Source organism: Macrosteles quadrilineatus, unplaced genomic scaffold, assembly GCF_028750875.1.
Source record: "Macrosteles quadrilineatus isolate MER2022 unplaced genomic scaffold, UCM_ALF_1.0 Scaffold_2__2_contigs__length_208266976, whole genome shotgun sequence".
In the NCBI taxonomy this organism is placed as follows: domain Eukaryota; kingdom Metazoa; phylum Arthropoda; class Insecta; order Hemiptera; family Cicadellidae; genus Macrosteles; species Macrosteles quadrilineatus.
In genome coordinates, this window is record NW_026542595.1 from 160,107,891 (window position 1) to 160,129,364 (window position 21,474).

At 34.9% G+C, this 21,474-nt stretch overlaps 1 protein-coding gene across 1 annotated transcript in view; it reads left to right on the forward strand.

The window, feature by feature from the left end:
* The window catches only part of LOC128987837 (uncharacterized), a 54,532-nt gene extending 34,213 nt beyond the window's left edge, over positions 1 to 20,319 (forward strand). Inside the window, exons 3-7 of the mRNA XM_054408873.1 lie at positions 12,781 to 12,855; positions 13,849 to 14,271; positions 15,955 to 16,176; positions 17,682 to 17,955; positions 18,505 to 20,319. Of these exons, the coding sequence (XP_054264848.1) occupies positions 12,781 to 12,855; positions 13,849 to 14,271; positions 15,955 to 16,176; positions 17,682 to 17,955; positions 18,505 to 18,587 (1,077 nt within the window). The 3' untranslated portion in view covers positions 18,588 to 20,319. The remainder of the gene's footprint in view (positions 1 to 12,780; positions 12,856 to 13,848; positions 14,272 to 15,954; positions 16,177 to 17,681; positions 17,956 to 18,504) is intronic.
* The last annotated feature ends 1,155 nt before the right edge of the window (positions 20,320 to 21,474 follow it).

Below are 21,474 nucleotides of genomic sequence, written 5' to 3' on the forward strand. Positions count from 1 at the left end.
AGGGGTGGTGAGAGTTTACTATAATGTAACCATTATCAGCATCTGTTAGCGCCGCGCATTTTACAAATTTATAGGAAGTCTACAGTCTACGCGCCATAACAGCCGCCACTAATGTTAAATTCCCGCGCAAATTATTCAATACCACGTCCCAGCGTTTAGGGTTCGTGTTTTTGGTATCCATTACCTTTAATCTCTATGAAACTGCGGTTGCATTTTATCGAATAAACAAGCTTTTGAAATGAGATATAGTTTATTGGTTAATTTTTTACTAACTAGGTTTCAAGCTTAAGTTAAGTGTAATAAATTATTTTCGTCAGATTATACAACTATTAACAGAGCATAGTAAGATTACCTTAGGGTGATGCTTAAGTTTTAGATTTTATTGAAAAAAGATCTAAAATTTAATTATCAAAGTGTAGCTTTACTTTGTTATATTTTTTGTACGCTTTACTAATAGTTTATTTCGTTATTAGGGCTCACTCAAGCAATGTGACTCCTTTCACGAGCACAATCATGGAAAATGAGCGAAGGTTAAAATACACGCATTTCGATTGCGAACTATGTTTTTATCCACTTGTCATCATACTGCCATTAAACTTCGGATCGTACTCCTAGTACTTTTATTTTTCAGGACTAGGCTACTTTCTTATGCCAAAATCAGCAGACTACATGTTTGTCTGAAAGTCAAAACATGTTCAGCTGGTGTCCTTAACTCCTGCTGATTCTTTTTTTCCGTAGTGAGAAACATGAGCTAGACGCGCAAAGCATGATTCCAACCGTTTTGGCTGCAGTATGACGAACAATCTTTTACAACTCTACTAATCAAGGACCCGCATCTTCTCCAAATAAATCATCCATCTCTGACTGGACACGGTAATTATTCAACGAATATGAATTAGTTTCAACATGAAGCTTAATGACGAGGCCCCCACGATTCGAAACACGAAATTCGTTACTTTAATTGAAAGACCGCGAAAAACCGGGCAACGTTTCTAACGAGCCCGCATATGACGTCACCAGGTGTGACGCAACATACCATGTCACCTGTCTTGTCCAAAGCAAGATGAAGTTGCGAGGAAAGTTAATTAACTGAAGAAAGTAATAATACCAGTGTTTATTACGGCGGCTTTTGTTGTATCTTGTACATGGACATACTGATTATCATCACCTGTACAAAACCATTTAACGTTCGGATGGAACAATACTATACGCATCGTATAATTGCTTAAAAACTATATAATACATATTTAACTAAAATAAATTTAAAACAAAATACATAAAATAAAAAAAATGCAATAGTAAAAGAAAATACATCATAAGTGATTTCAAAAAGGGTTAACGTAGCCATACATAGTGAAACAATTAACTATTGCAGCACTTGTAAATATTCATAAGGGAATTTATTCTCAAATTCATGGTGAACCTATGACGTGTGTAAGCATTTTGAACATTTTAGCTATCAACAAACAAAATTGAATATTACAACATAAAATAAATAAATATGTGTAAAAAGTTCACCAATAGCACCGCTTTAACAAACAACCCTGCCAGGTGAGGTGAGCCAAGGTCAGTTTGTTTGCCCCCACAATGCATCTCTCCCCTATCATCCGTCCAATTTGTCGTTGCCCTCTCGTCTGGTTCCCTCCATTTAGCAAATTCTCCCGCCGTTTGTCTTGCTCCTGGACTACCGAGATACACGCCGTTTAGCCATTTACTCACTGACCAGTCATCTCTTTGTTCCTTTATGTTTCCGTTTTCACCCCTTAACCCCCCCCCCCACCTTAATGACAGGTTGGCGTTTTTTCCCCCACAAAGCATAATTAGGCGGTGGTTTCCGTTCAAACGGATTCGCTTTTGTAGTGTTTTCCGCCTGAGTCGTTCCACAAAAACTAATGGTGAAATCTACTCAGGCGTGGATCTCATTTGAAAGAAACTATCTGGCCGTTCACAAACACTTTTTGTTATCTTTTGAGATCTTAACCGCAAAAGAATTGTTTCCGAGAAAGTGTGCTTGAGTAAATACTTTATTGGGCGCGTCTTCAAAGAACATCTTTAACGATATGTGCCCTGAAAGGCTGGGCCTTTGTAAAATATATTGTATGTTTTCTATGTTATGTATTAAGGGGGGTTTTCTTGTGATGGAATGGTGTCTTGCATTGTATAACATTGAATCGAATGTCCAACATTTTTTAGGCAACATTGTCAATTGATTTCTCAAAGACGTAAATCAGTGTATGTAACGTGAACAATTAAACACTTCCTACCACAGTAGAATGGTAACAATATACCTAATCATTACAACGTTTAACTATCCCTTAGTATTCCACAGTGTCAAGACATTTATTATTTTTTCTACGGTACAAGATCATATTATTCTAGTTCATATTGTATAAGCATTGCATAACACCTGCAATGTTGCTAGGGCTGTGAGAACCGTAGGTAACAAATGTATAAAGTCGAAATCAGAGACAATTATATCAAACTCAAATAGTTTATTTTGCCATTAAACATATAATACCATCTACCCACCCAGTCATTTAGATCATTGCAGTTTTCACCTAAACAATTAAAAAACAACAATTTTATATTCATACCAGATACTTGGACCTTCTCCCACAATCCCAACGCTAAAATCTCCACTCAACTCTAGCCTCTGCCCTCAGAAAGCACATCCCGAAGCCAAATGCACGCAATTCATTTCATATGAAACAATTACGCGACAACTCAACATGAAAAATTGAAACCGGCCTCGTATAAAACATTAACTACATTTGTATTTCCCTTGAAAGCGACGACTCGTTGTTGTGTGGGGGGGAGGACATAAAATTAACAAAGTGCCCAGTTTGTAGCTCATAACGCTGCAGTGCAGACAACAAAGGGCCGCACCGGAGTGATTTTATTCTCTTTGGTGAAAAATGTCGCCATTTGTTTTGACACAGTTTCCCGCCGGAAGCGGAACTAGAGCGTCGCGTCAGCCAATCGTCGAATATCGCAAATGTTCCTTCTTTTTGGTCCGTTAATAGACATGGAAACGATCAATTACTTCGCATTTGATGGAAATGAAACCCGATTTGTTGAACTGTCACAAATGTTCCGATTTGTGGGTGATAAATGTAGTGAATAGATCTAGTCTGTCTCATATCTGTGCATACTCATAGTGTCCATCAATATGAATGTATACAATATTAAATTAATAATGTTTATTTTGATTTCCATTAAACCTAAAGACTGTAAAACATATTTTTTCATATAATTTCAATTATTTGTGTAGTTATTCCGTAACAGTTGTACTTATTTAAATTTCATTTCTGAGGCTTAGGAAACAGCTACGAATGTGTGTTGCTTTCTTAGCTCAGTGATCAGCTTTCGACCTTTGTGCAAGAGAGACAGCTTCAATACCCGGTATATCTACATATGTTAGACGAGATTGGGCTACTTTCAATTAAATGTGTTAGGATAGTTTTATTTAAATTACCACTTGCGTAGACATAACAAATACCCGGTCTCAACAATATGACACATACCCATAAGCTTGTCAACAGCTCTTATAATAGGTAAGTGGTGGGAGTAACTTTTACATTTTATGGGGAAATCATAATTGAAATAACTGTTGAACTATATTTTTAAAGCAATTAGGGGTCTTATCATTTTATATAGAATTGGTATGACCATGCATAACCAACTAATATTAAATCCTAGCTTCGAAAACCACGTTTTGGAATCAGGGGACTCAAAACGGATATTTATAGTAAAAACTCAATTTTGAACATTTTTTACGAAAACAATACTCTCCAAATAATACATACCTTGTATAGGTGGAGAAAGTACGTCGTCAGTAGAATCATTCGAGTAGAAATAAAAAAAAAATTGTTTGCTTGTTTTTATACAGAATTCGACGTCGATCTATACCGACAGAAAGGAGCTTAAGGGTTAGAGCTAAAATTTCATCCGGCAAACGTTTCAAGGAAATACGTTTTAACTGAGAAAATCCTATTACTGACGAGCGTTTCAACTTTGTTTACATTATTTTATGTTTACTTTCGTCTTAAGATTTATATTTGATCTTTTAAAAACATGTTGTTTTCAGTTTACTTTAAGAGGAATACGAATAATATTAGCTTTAAAATTAGCAGTAAAATATATTCTGTTTTACATGTTATTTATGATATAAATAAATAATATTTGGGCTTTAAAATATTATTAATTGAAAGTTATTTTAGGAACACTTTTCTTTTAATATTGTGAAAATCTAAGTTTTATTTTGATGTAAATCAAAGTAAAGACAATATTTATTGCAAATATAAATTATTTCGATAGGGTGAAGCAGTTACTTGACTTAGATTTTTTAATTGGCATTGCAAAAGAACTGTGGTTATCGAGTAGGAGTTGTAGGATATTACCACTTTATAAATGTTTCAAAATTGTAATAAATACAGTAAAACATTGAACCTTTCATCCTTTCATGTATAACTTATTTAAGAACTGTCAACCTTTCTAATAAAAAAAAAACAACAAAAAAACAATATAGGTTTATTCTCCTTCCCCCACAATAATATCCTCAATAAGATAACTGATATATTCGTAACAAATGATATTCATAATTTCTCAAATTGTCCTCAACCAATATCAACAACCTAGAATTCAAAAAACGAAGAATATCGAAACTCCCAAACTATCACAAATCGTTTGCAATCGACTGGAAGCAGAAGATAAAAAGCCGCTGCCGTCGACAGCGTTACAATACCTATTGTATCGATAGTAGCGATAGATAGTCATTATTCAAGCGGTAATCGATCGTGATGAAGGCGACAATGAGGCGATAGTTTAGCCGGGAATTAGTCGCCAGTTCGCCCGTGAAATTAGGGTCGTCGGTCGTAGTATCGAAGGTGCCGCGGGGCAGTTTTTGCACCCCTCCCCCCACCCGGGGGACCAATCTGTCACAAAAGGAGCCCCCTCCCCCCACATAACTCCGTCCAGGTGGCACTACTGTCCTTGTGCATCCAGGTGTCATAATAACCTTTGTTTGTCTGCAATCTTTTTGTAAATTGGCATTTTGTTGTTTGTAGATTGGTTTTTTAGCAATTATTTAATGTAATTAGGCTTGCAAAGCTGATTGAATGCAGTACTATTGTTCAATATTTTGGGACGTACGTTCATATGATATATTAAAATAAAAAATTAAAATTAGATATTTTTATATTTCTTTTAACAAAGCTAATTTACCTCCATAAGCTTTCGAACTTGATCATCTGGCAAATCTTCTGTAATGAATTACTCCATGCTGGTGGCCCTAATAGACATATATACAATTGAAGACAGACGATAAGACATTTGCAATTCCTGCTTTGAGTAGGTTTCGTAATATATAAACTACAACTACTAAAAAAACCGGTATCTTCTATACCTAGAAGAAACCTGAAATGCCTAAACTTTTACCATATTTTCAAGATAAAACTAATTAAAATTATTTTATAGTTATTATTTATTTACTATTTACAAATTGTTATATATCATTAACATATTATTTTGAAATGTTTAAATTGGTCAAATAAATTGTCAAGTAGTCTATTTATTCCCAAGGAAAAAACAAAATTAGTGCGATAAGTCATCCAACATTGGAAAATTACCATACCAAAAAGAGTTATAATTTTTTTCTCGTTACACATTTTTTTGCAAACAAATACCTCTGCAAGAAGTATCAACTCGACTTAGATAATACTTACTTCTTGCCAACAAGACGACGAAGTTTTCAGTAATACCAGCTCTCCCGACGAAAGCCTGTAAGTAAATAAAACATTCTTTACTTTCGCAATGAATCCCCTTGGAGCGACGGAGCTTTTAGCTTCAACAGATTTACGTGAAACATAGAAAATGCGAGGATGAGTTTGCGTTGAGATGACAGATGTAAAGTTAGATGTGAAAAACAATTTATCGTAACCTTAAATTTTTTTAAATAGGTACTCAAAATGGTGTAAGCGATCCATGTTAAATTGTAAAGTTTGTTGTATTTTCTATTATGTGGAAAGCAACACAGTATATACCTTTTCAGTGGGTGCAATCACAGATTAAACTGTCTATCCATTTTGTTTCTCTGAGCTGTACATCAATACAAAGTATATTGTTGATCAAATCCAACTAGGGATCTATTAAGGCTATCATACGTGATTATTATACAGTACATACATCGAATTTATTTAATAAAAACTAGTAGGTACGATGAACATTTTTACCCTCTAAAATACTCATCCTTCTATTGAACGAAGATAGAACTCCTCACATAGTGTTCATACAAGACTACTAAATAACTACTATATATTAATTATAACACACTTCTAAGATTCACAATGTAGTCCCACTAGTCTCTCGGGGCAAAAGATGATAATAGTGTTTCGGATCAATCCGCGTATACGTGCAAGAATATTACAACCTGCTAAATCATCCATTCTTCTTTTACTTTCAGACAACTCTCTAGCCATATTGTATAGTTCACATTACGTATTTCCAGATACAATAACACAGACCTTGTATCTCAGATGAATACTGAAAACGCTAACTAATCTCAATTCAAAGGTAGCTAAATATGAACAAAATCGCTTCCTTTCAAACCCCGATTAGTGTATGATCCTTAGAATCTAAATCCCGCCTTCGAGGGACCAATTCGTCGAAATTCATCGGATTCTTTTCACAGCTGCCTTCGTGTTGCAATCCCGGTTCAAAGCAAGGTTCTAATGGGTGGATAAATCGCAGCGTCGTTTCATCGCTGCCATTCACCTCAAACGTCCCTCCATTCATCCGCGACAAAGCATCGCGAGTTTGCGGAGAAATTAGAGCCAGTTTGGTCCAGGTGTGGCGGACACATAAATAACAACCACCTGGGCCTTTGTCATTTGTCGGGGCGGATTTCCAAACTGACTCTAACACCTCTGATCAGCCGTCACGGCTGGGGGAAGACGCGCTGTCCCGGAAAATGGCGGGGTTAAGAAGGTTATTGTAACATGACTGAATGACGAGGTGGGGTGCCTTCTTGTTAGGGGTGTTTAGGCGGAAACTAACGTTGAGATTCAGACTTGAAGAGAAGAGGAATCTGAAACGATCGTGCAATAACTTAGATTGAATGGTTCTAAATATTTAATGGATTTTAGCACACAAAGCTTTCATGAACTTTAGTGCCAATCACATTAATTGAGAAAATATAAATGAAAAGATTGCTAATAATAATTTTTGTTTTGATAATGTTTTTAATTAAAGTTGGATGTCATTTTCAACTAAGATTTACTTTACGGTACTCCATTGTTACTTTAAACCTGTGTGAACGATTCTTTTCTTCACATAAGTAGTGATTTACAATATATAGTTTTAAATACTCTTACAGCGTTTTATGACTTAGCAATTTTTGATCCGTGGTTATTAAGTTGGTAACTACAATAAACGATTACGATATTGAAGCCGACAGATGCAAGAGATAAATAGTTTCAAGGGAGTCGAAACCCAAAAACTTTGTTAAGAACTTTTCGACGATAGTGAACTTTCTTAATACCTCCTTTAACTTATAATTGTGTACTTAACAAGAGAAGTATGTATTGAGCCGTTGAATATTTCCTCGTATATATATATCTTTAAGTTGATTGGTTGTAGTGTAATCTAAAAGTAAATCCTTAGAAAAGTTGGTAGCTTGTTCATGATTTGCAACCAGACCCATCTGTCCTTTGTCATTAGGATTTTAGTAATAGTCCTAGTTGATGAAACAGCTGATCTTTACAACAGATGTCAATGTTAACATTTCGCTCATATCACTCTCATCATCCAAATTATTTAGGTTAATGCTCCTAAGTAGTGTTCTCTTCACATACAAAATAAACAGTTTTAGCAGTCTGACACATATTCTCTTTAATTAGCTTGTCAACAACCCTAATCAAGTTGAGGGAGGAACTGCTATTTTATAGGAAAAATCGCAAAATGTGTAATATCTTTTTAACATTAATTTTACATTGATGGGGTTTGTACCATTTTTTTTTATAGTTACAAGGACTGCAGTATAACACACTAAATCTCTATCAAAATGAGTCAGTTTTTCCATTAATTTTCGAGTTTTTATGGAAAAAATCAGAATTGAAAATTAAAGTTATAAAAAAACTCCTGTAGATACTTTGAGAACCCTGGTGAGATTAGTATCTACTTAACGAATTTAATCTAAATCGGACCATACGTGTGGTATGTAGTGTACATATCCACATACACATAAATACATCGGATCGAACATTGTATCATTCTCCAACACACACATCCAGGCATCACTTTCAGCAATCACTTTTTTGGTTTCAGGAGGTACCCTAAACTCAAACATTTTGACGAAAACAATACTTTCTGCATACTTTGTATAGGGCGATAAAGTAATATATAGCGGAAACATCAACACTCAATCAAAAGCTAACACTTAACACAGTGACAAATTACTTTGAAGATTTCCTAGAAGAACACCACTTACCTCAATGTCACAAAACTCCTCACCCCGTTATTTACACCAAGAAACAATAGCAAGCGAACCCGAGCCTTTTTCAATTCCATCTCCAAACAGTAATTTACAACTTCCCTGAACTGTTCAGAGTCCCGTTGTATGTTTGTTGTCACCGCGTTTATAACTGAGTGGGTTGCCTTCGCAGTAAAAACAAGTGCAAACCGTTCACTAAGGGCTGCATTGGCAAAAAGCACATCCTCTAATACACTTCCTGGCCCTGAAGTGCCGTTATGGGACCCGTTTCATACCAAAGTGCGAAACTCTACCGTCCCTTCGTAACTTGATTGGAAGAGCCGACAGAGCAAAAGAAAATGTGTGTGAGAGAGAGTGAGAAGGTGAGAGATAAAATGGAGAGAAGACGTGAGGTCTTTTAACACCTCGCACGTGACCACAACTTAGCGAAACTTTGTAACGAGCCTCGCCCGTGACTTTCATTAAAGTTTATGTTGGTTGAGAAGCGACCAAGTTTGGGCGATGAATAAGTTATGATTGGAAATTCAAACGTTGCCGGACTGCAGTAGCACCACAGACAAGGAAATGAATTAGATGTTCTATGTAAAGTTTAGAGACGACAGATATACATAAAACATACAGTACTAACGGATGTCTCTGTAATAATTCGACTAACGGAATTAAAATATTAAGAAATTACTTTTAGCCATTTCATCATGTTACAATCTTCTGCATTACTTTTAAGTTGTTTATATTCATTGGAGATGATGTCTTAAACGGTTCATTCCTATTGTCAACAACAAAAATGAATGCATTTCATGTAAAAGATTTAATCCAATTTCGATGTTTCTGTACTTTTTATATACAGTTATCTATATTTATAGTTTTAGATGTTGGCTGTAGAAATTATTCAAAACATCCGAATCTAAAGTCAGCAACACAGATAAATGGACATCTAATCCACTTGTATTCGGTGTTCATGCCGATTTTTACATTTTGTAAAGTTATGGACATCACGTTTATAACAACTCCCCCTGAAAAAATCATTTCCCTACTTCAGTGATATTGAGTACACGTGAACCACATTGGCCGAACACCAAGAGTCAAAATCCCGATCCAACGAGCCCATTGCGACACTAATGGGCCATTAATTAGAGTTGATCTCTGGAGTACAATCAACATCTTGAGACCAAAGCCATCTCAGACTCGAGTGCTTCTCTAACAGTCCGAGAGAATGTCCCTCAGTTACTGGGGCAGTTCCGTAGTATTTGATGTGATCTAATCAATTGCCTTTATACAATGTGTGCGATTAATTGAACTCGAGGCAATTGATCGAATGGTATGGATAATAGGGGTGTGTAACGTTTGAACATTGCCATATAAGGAATAAAGGAGTAAAACTAGTTGAGAGATTTGTTATGGTCTCAAACTGAATATACTAATAATATACACAAACTAAAACCGTATGCACAATAAGCTCGTTTAAAAAGAATCAACCAATATAAGCAACAAAACCTAATCCACAGAAGCTAAGAGGAACTTAATTCAATAAAACACACCTTTTGTCCAAATCTAATGCCCGATCTTCCACTAAATTCATGCAAATACAATTTGTACCAATTCGTACAATGTATACAACTTGTACAATTTTTAGAATTTGTGCTACCTATGAAATAAGGTTCTGCTACCTGTGAAAAAAAGGTACTTATGTGACGAAAAACTATATTATTTCTGAAGAAGTTAACAAACTATTTCTTACGGGCGATGATAAACAACAACTATAGTAGATTCAACAAATGTGTAACAACATAACAATACATAGCCAAATAACTATACTTTTAATAAACTTATCCTAAGAATCTTGGCCTTACCTATAACAAATCATGTTTTAAATGCTAACGAGTTTCAGTCCAAATGACTGACCTTCAACTTCATTTCTACTACACGGAAGTAAAATTAACGAAACTAACTATACAATTATAGTAGTTTCATTTAATATCACTCTAGAAAATTAAGTTTACAAAATATGCTTCACATTAGTTCCCAAACCTAGTGAAGCACCCCCATCAGAGATCCAAAGTATCAAATAACACATGATCTTCCCAAAGGTATTATAGGTAATATAAAACCTAATAGAACGCTTGCGAGATTTGTATTCAGTTGTTTGTTGCTCTGTTTTTTTCCCAGGACTAATACTAATCCCTGGGGAGTATCTAGTTTCAGGCTAGGACTAGTTTCGGATTTCGTGCGTTTCGGTTGCAGCAGATTTAGCGTAAAGTACAATAGTGGCAGCTGCCCAGGGAGCCAATTTGTTTTTGATAGGGGTTGAGATCGCCCTTACGCATCCTGGGGGCGCCTCATGCATTACCGTAGGCTCCTGCTCCGGCTCCCTCCTTGATTTACTGTTATAGACCTTAGATTCATCCCTATAACGCTACAGGGGATTCTCGGGGAAAAGAGATAAGCGGGTGTGGTTTAGTTGCTTGGAAAAAAGTAAAAGTAAACTGGGTGAAATATAAATGAGTTTTTGTAAATTTTGTGACTGTTGTTCTTTATGGATATTCTAAAGAGATGGTTCCATAAAAAAATAAAACACACACACAATAAAAGGCAATTAAGAATAAGTTTAAGAGTAGGTAGATTATAATAGTTTAGCGTTGTCAGGTAATCTCGATCAGAGGAAATGGAAACATCGACCAAAAAGAATGTAGACTTAAATCTATTCGATTTGAACATTATCGATGAGTTCTTAAACAATGGTATTGGTATTCAGTGGTAATTGTGATCACCTCATTCCCAAGTTCACGAGATCGATTCTGTACCCATATATTTTTTTTACTGGGCTATAAATAATGACATTAAAACGGGCTATCTAGCAAAAGGTTACTGTAGATGGTAACAACATGGGGGTTCAGACAGTTTTCTCACAAAAATATATAAAATCACACATATGCTATGACGTATAAAATAATATTGAATTTGTTCCAACAAACCTTGAATTTTCAAGTGGAACTAAACAAGGTAACTTTGATTTTTGAATGAAATAACACATTTTTAATCAATGCAGGTTTAAACTAATTGTATAATACTGTTTTTGTGAAACATGTATAAAATCATTGTTTTTACAGCGAAGATTGGACAAACCTTGTAAAATTTAAACCGGAAAAACGATTTCTCAGAAACAAAACCGTTCGTAAATGCAGGATTTTAATTCCATCAAGAGTTTTCGTCTCGGGGGATTTCCAGATATTATCGACGTCGAAGTTGTTGGACTCTGAGATGATTATTGTTTCCAAGTCCGCCAATCTCCTGAGGGAGTTCAAAGCTTGGATTTCAGTTGGTACAACTGTCAGTGTAACTGTAGTGGCCTGATTACATCTAATATAACTTGATTTACACTAACTTGGTAAATATAGTTAGGGCATTTTAGGAATAAATTAATCTCCAAAGGAACATTCGTTGAAAAACTATCATAGTTTATTTGTATTTGTATAATTAAGAACTTTAACCGTTAATGCTTTTTAAATACATTATTGTAAGGTTCGGATTTATTTTCTCTTCAGACGTTTAAAATGGTAGTTACAATAATAGTTATTAATTAATGCGTGGGTATGGGAAACGTAAAATATTTTAAATGGGATCAAGTTTGAATTAAAACGATTTCAATTAATACTTAACATTGGTGAGCAGTGTTCACCAATCAATGAATCAATATTTATTCCAAATATATTATATTTCTTATAAATTTAGTTAACAAAATCGCTGAAATGGTTATTGGGAACATCGACCAACCATTTATACACAGATTTGTAAAAGAGACATTTTCGTTTATGACTATGTTGCAAACGGTTTTAAAGAAAACAGTTGTAGTCCTCACATTTCTATTATTGTTACCATAGACTGGGGATCAAACCTCTCGAATTGGATTTCGCTTGGAGATGTGAAGCAATAGACTGGCTCATTTCCTGCAATGCCATTTCTAGTACGATAACTACATTGTAGGGTTAAATTGTGGTTAAAATATCTAAATATTTTATCGTTAAAATATATTTTTCAACTTAACCATAAACTGAGGTTGATATACTCGTAATATAGAATGTATACAACAATCCTGTCACCTTAACCCCAGTTTTAATTTAGAAGAATCCATCATCCAGATCTTCCTCGGAGGTCCGTGACACACAGGGTGTCCCAGAATCTCTACCTCCGGCCGTGACAGTCTGGACTTCAAAGCAGCTAATAAAGACAAATTTAGCAGATATTAATAAACCTGTCTCCCCGTGATGGTTTGTAATTAGTCCGTTTGTTGACAGTGTTGGGAGCGATGCCAGCAGTTGGAGTCCAACTTTGTCGTCTGGGGCGTCATCTGCTCGAAAACGGCACTTTGCGTAAGTACACTCATGACTTCACTGATAGAATGTTAGCTGAAAAAAATATTGCAAAAATTATGAGTCTACTTTATTAGGAGTGAATTCAAATTTGTAGGAGTAAACTTATGACCTAATGGTTACAAAATACTTAAATTAAGTGTCTCTGAAAAGTGTTATGGTATGGTGGTAAAAATGGGGCTAAGTATTGAAAGTGGTACATAAAAACCCGTCCCTTAAATAATCTTGCTTTTATTATAACGAGAGGTCGTCCAGTGGTCGAAACTCGACCAAAAATATGTAATGTAAACTTACTCACTTCTCTATTTTCACCCCACACTGTAAATAAAACATGTGATTGGAGTTTCTTCCATTTGTTTTGATTTTCTGTTTATATTTCGTTGTTATTTCGTCACCAGCATGGCAACGCATAAGATCCATGTTAATTTTTCCAAATTTTTAAACTCATTTTTTGTGCTTATCTTTGAGCCTATTTAAATTTATAAAGGGATTCTGCACACCTACAGGAAAATAGCTTTCTAACGGTATGCGTAGATTTACCCCACGATGCACACGAGCTGAGAAAAAAGGTTTTAAAGAAACATGCTTGCCTATTAATATATAGATAGATATAGATATAACCGAGTCTGTATACACTACAACTGAAGCTTTGTAGCCCTCTGAACGGTATATGAAAGTTCTTTTTTTGTAAGCCAGACTTTGTGGGTCTATCAGTAATGTATGTAATGACGAGTAAACAGTAAAGTTATTCCTAAAGCTTCCTCTAAAACAAGACCGCGGCGTTGGTGTATGGCAACGTCGCACCGGCCGGCCTATTGCCATCGTAATAACAGTACAACAAACATGCAAACAGAAATATTGATCAGAAGCTCCATTATGAAGCAAATTGATGTTCCGGTAGGCCGAGATTGCGGCGTTGCCACTTAGGTCTCGCCTGCATTGTTTAAAGTGCAGTAAAGTGCATTGTTTTACAAACATATTTCCCACTTACAGGGTAGCGGGTGTCAACTAGCCTGTCAGTTCCATCGGGAAGGTTCAGCGCAGCGAGCCCCCGTCCTGGTCACTCAAGGTCAACAGGTGATATCCCGGTCAGGATTGCAAGTCAGCTGGCCGTCCCCCGGGGGTCTGGGGTCGCCGTTCGTCTACGTGGTGATGAGCCAATCAGGAGGCCAGTGGAGACAACTGCTCCAGACCATGGATCTGACCGCTAGAGTACCAGACACCTCGCTGAGAGTGCTGGTAGTGGCTAGAGAAGGGTTGGTGACCATCTACCGTCCGCGGGGCTCCGCCCTCCCCGCTGCTGAGGATGTGCTGCGGCAAGTCAGTCAGGATGCGCTGCGGACGCTGAGGCTGCCTGCGCCGCATATCAACACTCAGGTGTTTGCTGAGCCGAGTCAGGACCCTCTGGATATGCTGGTAAGTAATATTTATAATCAATGGTAATATGCATAATGATAACTCTGAGCTACTGTGTTAAAACCTTTGTCATTCCCCACGAAGATGTCACTTCTAAATTGATGTAGACGCATCGAACACACTACAAACTTGAAGTCTCACAGTTACAATAAACACGTAAAAGCATCTCCGAGTTTAGTCTTGTTAATTCAGACCAATGACAACAAAATAACATAACATCGAATTGTTATATTTTAGCAAGGATAATTTATGAAGTCCTGCAGATCAAGAACAGCTAGGTCCAGTTTCTAGCCATCGAAAAGATACCCTAATATGTATCTGTATTCTTCTAACCAAAGTGAATAAGCAGGATTATTTTGTCTCACCGTGGTGTACACTACTTTTAATGGGCAATAAGTCAGGCAGTATATGTTTTTGTCACCACAATATAAGAAACACTGCTGTGGAGAAATCTGAATCATTACACCTTCAATTGTGCAGGTCTTCCCATAACTATATGCTGCTAGTTTTACCCCTGAAGATGTTGTATACTTACGATACTGCTCTGGAATTGAACGACATAAATGGTTTTAACAACTCACTCCAAATTCCCTAAAATACAAGCATGTATGTAAAATGTTCGGAGAATTGATTTCACAGTGATATTAGAAGAATAAAAATGGATATCCCTACAGTAAAATATATAAATAAAGAGAAAATTATGATGCGGAATTGCGGATACAAGGTGTTTTCAACGTCACTGACATATTTATAAAGGGAATGGTTGCAAGTTACAATGGTTGTAAATTAAATATTGTTAGTTTCGCTGTCAACATTATTCAGCTGTTCACTTCTTCATTCCGTCTGTCGAAGCCAACCGAGTTAGCATATATTAGATCAACCTTGGAATTAGCATACATTTAAATAAACTTCTCCACTTCCACCGAACAGCCTAATCTGCTTAAACTAACTTTGTATTTTCTAAGTTTATCAAATTCACTCTTCGTTAGGACATTCCTACATAATCTGATATTCAGTTTCTAAACTAGTTTAGGAGGATGTTAATTACTTTCTAAAAGTGAAAGAACGACTCTAAAAATGTAATGTTGTTATTATGCTCAAGCAGTGGCGTGTGCCAACTCACATAAATTCTAAGAAAACAAAACCTACAATCAGTATTTTATGATAACAATTCAACAACATAAATCACGATGTTAAACATACATATCTCTGAACTCAACTCACGTACACTTACTTGTATTGTTGTATCGTTACTCAAACAATTACTAATTTACTAAACGTTTTTCAAACACGTACTGGTGCTCAAGTGATGATCAGAACACATAAATAAATTCATATTCATAGTGAACTGTGAAAAAACCTTTTCTTACAATTCAGAAATCAGAAAAGTTGTAATAAAAAATATCCAATCAATACGTTAGTGACGATTTTGATTAGGCTAAAGGGTATCTAGACCAATAAAAATAACCGCAAAAAAAAAGAAAATGACATTCCACTATTTTACAAGGTCTACAGAAGTATTCATGATAATTGGCAATTGTTTTTTGTTTTTATACAAAAGATCACAACTTAATTTCCACTTTTTAGTACAAAAAACACCAATATGACCTAGCAATCTAAATATGCAGTTACGTACAGTCCTATCCAAAACTTGTATTTACAATCCTATGTGTTTTATTACAGAAGGACATCGATGGCAGATGGAACCTTCGTCAGCTGTCCCTGATTCACCAGAAGGTCCTGGTGATAGCCGAAGTAGCCTGGAACCCTCAAACAACTTCCTCTGTAGCGCCTGTGTACCTAGTCACTTGGGAGGTCGATGGTGGAGGCCTCAGAGGGAACTTATTCACTGACTCGACCGCAGTCACTCTATCACTGTGGCCTGACACTGTCTACCATATACAGGTGAATTTTGTGTACTTTTAATATTTATATACTTCTTTGTATAGTTTTGTTTACCGTGGTAAAAGTTTAAGAATAATCTGAAGGGTAATCAATTGGATATTTATGAGATTTTTCATCGTTTGACACTTAAGATATATAATTCAAGGTAAAATCTCTATCACTTGTTTGGGTCGAAATCAAGTTTGCATCTTAACTGGCTTTGTATACGAATTCAAGTTCTGGATAAAAATACTTCCTGGTTGGTTATCATTATCTTCTCATAATCACCTAATTTAATAAGGTATTTGTAATTGTCAGAACATCAACAATTCCTATTTCATCTTGAAAAATTAATCATGCAATCTACACCTTATCTTAAAAAATATAAACTAATAATGTTGAAAATAAGATAATGGATCGCTGATTTAAACTTTGAGCACTTAACACTGAAGGAAAAACGTACAATTACGATTTGGAGTAAAGGAATACGAAATGTACACTGAAATATATTGACCTTACAGAACAAATAATAAAACGAAAGAAATAATCGCCTAAACAAGTGATAAATTATATTATTTCAAAACTGATTTAACTTACGCCTGAGAAGAAACGTGACTTGTCAGTTGTCAACAGGGAAACCAATCTCAAAATACGAGGGACTTGTGAGAAGTAATCAAATCATAGCCAATTTGAAACAACTCAATAAACAACAAAAGTACACTTGGAGTGCTCTATTGGATAAACAATCACCCTTCTCTCTCTTCCCTCCAATCTTTCATTTGTATTCTGAGAAAACACAGGCTCTAAAATGATTCGTCTTCTCGAGTCGGCATAATGCCATTCTTGTAATTGAAAAATATAAATCACGTTAAACATATACATTTTATGATTATAAAATAACAACTATGGACAGGAAAATGTGAGTAGTTATTTAATAAACAAAATTTTTTCAAATATTTACCAGACAAATTTTGTTTCACTTTTAATGATCTAAAGACAGTTTTTTGTAGTTTTACCATCGAAGCTCGTGTACGGAAACCAATCAAAATGAATAAGTCTTAATCTCTGTAGCAGGGACACCTATTACATAAAGATTTCCTAGAATATGCCAACACTGAAGCAACAAGACGTATATGAAAGTAAACTAAAATATCTATTTTATCTTGTAACCCATTTTTTCTTAAATATAAAGTCAAATTCTTTCGGTTAACTGGTTACCGTGTAAAATCTTAAACATACACAATTACCTTTACATTTCACTAATAGTTTAATTCTGTACACCTTCTCCCTTACAAATCTTACAACCCTAAATGTAAACCCTTATTATCATTTTTCATCCCTAGAATTCTAGGCTGTTGACATCAACTGCGTCTTCATTTGTAGATTGCTGCCAGAAGTTTCCCTCTTACGAGAACTTTGAGATGGGTTCTTCAGGGGCTGAGTACAAATCACTTTGGATTATAACAACCCTTCTTAAGCCAACTATTGCAAAATTACCATCCTTAACCTCAAAACTTCAATTGCAGGTCGAACTGGTCCGCCACGACTGGAAGCACGGTGGACAGAGTGAACAGTTAGTTCTCGACACCCACACCAGGGGCGCTAGTGACTCCCTTGTACACCAGGTGTCAGTTCATCCCTCTACTGTAGTTCATCCCCACATCGCTGTGATCGCTGGGGTAGCTGCGTCACTAGCCACCTTCCTGCTAGTCCTGGGCATATTCACCTGGCGGTGGGGCGGTTGGACTCCGAGGACGAAAACTGTACAAGACTTCAACCAGCCTTCCCATATATTCAAAGGTGACTACATTACTACATTAGTTTTATGTTGAATATTTTCGTCTACATTTTCCAATGGATTTTGATTGATTTGTACCAGTGTTATTTATTTCTAAAGACAGTTTACTAAGATATTCTTATGCATTCAAAGATAAATACATCTGATGGTTTGAAATACCTTGTTTTCTGTACCTTCATCTAATAACCAATAATAGATAACCCACAATAGATAACCCATAGATAACCAATAATGTAACAGGTAAACAAAATATAAAAAACCCCTTCCTCTTTTGAATAAGTGAATACCGGTACATTATATCCTGTACTCTTATTTTGTGAACATTTTATATAATCTCTCTATAAAATAAAATTTTTTCCGAAATGAAACAATTAAATTATTTAATTTTATTTGTATGCCTAAACTTCTTAAACAATTATCTTCAACTTAATTTTTCACTCCCAAACATTGGGCTACAACATGATTATTTCCGACAGAAATATGGAAACAAAGTTGATCCATGTTGACTAAGACAACAATAACAGTGTATTAACCCACTCTGTTGTTTACAGTATACCCCCCCGCAGTGAGGCTAGGGATGAATGCCTCCCCCGCCCCGCTAGAGGCTATCCCCTCAGTATGCGGCTCATCGTGATGAAGCCAACCTACAACTGTACATACGACATAGTTCCTAACTCTTCGTGACTGCTTCAGTGTATACTATAGTCTGTATGATGGAACCTGTCTCATAACCTCCAGTCTACTTGGGACTGACTGCCAGGGCCTTGAACCATTGACCGGTCAGAAGAAAGGTTAGGAGACAGGTTACATATAGAGTATATACTTTCATAGAGCTCTGTACCAGAACCTACTGAGTCCAATAAGTTTTTATTTTTTATTAATCATTATAAACACTGAGAACTGTCAATTTCGTAAAATTTGTTGTCAAATTCATTCTAAGGACAGTGGTTTTTATGTCCTAACTTTGGGTCCAAAAATTCTAGGTTCTTGCCAGAAATCGTGTATACTCATTACTTCAGATTTGGTTCAGATGTACGTGTGTTGATCACATGGTTAAAACTATTGGTGATTTATGGGATTTGACCCTAGGACCTCGGGTATCGAAGCCCGCGCTCCACCACTAGATTGACTCCCTAAACTTAAGCAAAGTGGTGATAACAGTTAAGATCTATAGTGAAACATATGAGTTAGGACTTTTTATTTGTAATAAATTTTGGAAACAGACGATGTTAAAATGAATCTCATTCATTTAAATTATGTTATTGGACTTAGTATTTTTTGGTGAGGAGTTATCAATTGCATCTTTCGTGTAGATGTACAAATATTAGACACAGGTTGATAGTGAATCTATTGGTAAAGTGGTGTGTTCCATACATTGAAAAATAAGTTTAAAATAAACTCATTGCAGTATTGTCTATCATGAGTACATTTTGTCAAGTACTAAAACATAGTGATTCTTTTACGTAAATTGTATTAATAATTTAAAATAATAAATTTTGGTATGTTTAATCCTTACTGGTATAAAAAAAACGTTCAAAAGTTCATTAAAATTTAAACATTTCTTATATTTTTATAGGTAACCTTTCTCTTATGATTACATAAACTGTTTCTAGTATTTATTTTATGTCATCGGGTGCTCAGGCTGTATTAGCTGATATATTTTGTAATTTTAATCAAACGTAAATGTAAAGATTAGTTAATGTAATAAATAAAACCACATGTAATTCAATATGGCCTCTCTGCAACTAGCGTTAAATCAAGCTTTCCATTTACTTTGGTGCTCTTGTTAATTGATGGTACTTAAATAGTTTACAATCAATATAATTGATGTTCCAAATATTAAATTATAGGCTTTTATGAAATGATTACTTTGCATAAGAGCGCATTGAATGTAATTACCCATATTAGTTATCTCTATCATAACTGTTAGTGGGGTAAAGGCCACGCCAAATGCAGAATATGTTATTTATTTGGGTTTATTGGTTTTGCTAATTGTAACGGGATCTAAGTGCAAAATACAAATTCCGAATAATTTCTGTAAATATAAAAAGCTAAACTCGAAGGTAATTTGAGTTACTGAATGTTTTAGTTGCTTAAATACATTGATTATGTGTCTCCAATTTCTCTACAATTTTAATTCAATAAGTCATTCAACTACTATTAATGTTTTGTTATATTTATGTAATGTAAATTAATTTGTTTTATTTATGTCCAACTAGTCATATACGAAGACTGAGTGTTTCCTTGTTTATCTAATTGTAGATATTGTACAAAGTCTGTAAGGGCTACCTACTTGTAACCTAGTGTAAATAGTCGATTTGTAATAATATTTAATGTGACTGTAAATATATGTTTATGAATTTTTATTCGTCGATTTCATATCCCTTTTCTCTTTTGCCCTTTTTATAAGGCATCAACGTTTTTTTTTTATGAAACCTTTACAGCTTTTAATGTATATGATTAAATAGTCATCTCATAATTAGTTCACAAATACATGCATTCAAGCAAGCAATAGAGTCATATCCTAACTATATCTACGAATATCCTAGAATGATTATAAGCAAGAGTAGCCCAAAAATGAAAAATAAAATAAAATTTCAATGTTATTAGATCAAAATCAAAGTTTTTTTTTAATTGCTAAATCTATTTTATCAAAAAATGATTAGACTATTCAAATCCATCCTCTTAATTCAAAAATATAAAAAAATAATCCTATAAAATTATACGATATTAAATTCTTGATCTAAATCTGGACTAATTACTTATTGTTCTTAATTAGGTAGAAATACTCATATAACAATTTATACAATTACCTTACTTTTATAACATGGAAATAATGAATTGTAGATAAGCAATTATGAAAATGCTTTACAGTAGTATCTGTTGCGTATGATGAAATATGTTGTAATAAAGCACGATATGACAACTCAACATATTTTTCTCCATAAAATAATTGGGTAAACCCAATAACGTAAGTTAAATATAAAACCAAATAAAACGGTAAAATATAATACAATTGCAGATATTTTAGAAGAAGAAAGTAGGAATCGCAAAATCACAATCTAGGTTCAACTCTAAGGGTGGGTAGAGCTTGTACATTATCTGGGTTATATATTAAACGTCTCCCCTCCCTACCTGCACAGCGGAAACGGAGGCTCATTTCCTTGATTTAGGAGTTTAATGGTTTTGTAATAAACACAAAGGCTTGCAAGTAGTTGCAACGGAGTTTAATGGCCCTAAAGATAACTACTTATCTTAGATTAGTGAAATTATTTGGCTTTGACAAACTACAATTTGTCAGTAAATTAAGAAACATTTTTTCAATTATCAACGGCTTAATCAAGCCAAGGACTATCATAATTCTTCCAAAGCACAGACAAATTTATTTACAATTTTATTTATAAATGTTTAAAACTTTTAGCTATAGGTTTTCAGAGGTTTTTGGTTAATAAAGTCGTTTTAATATTAGTAAAATCGGTTAATTGGAAGACGGCAAAACCAAGTGAATGATTCTGAGTAAA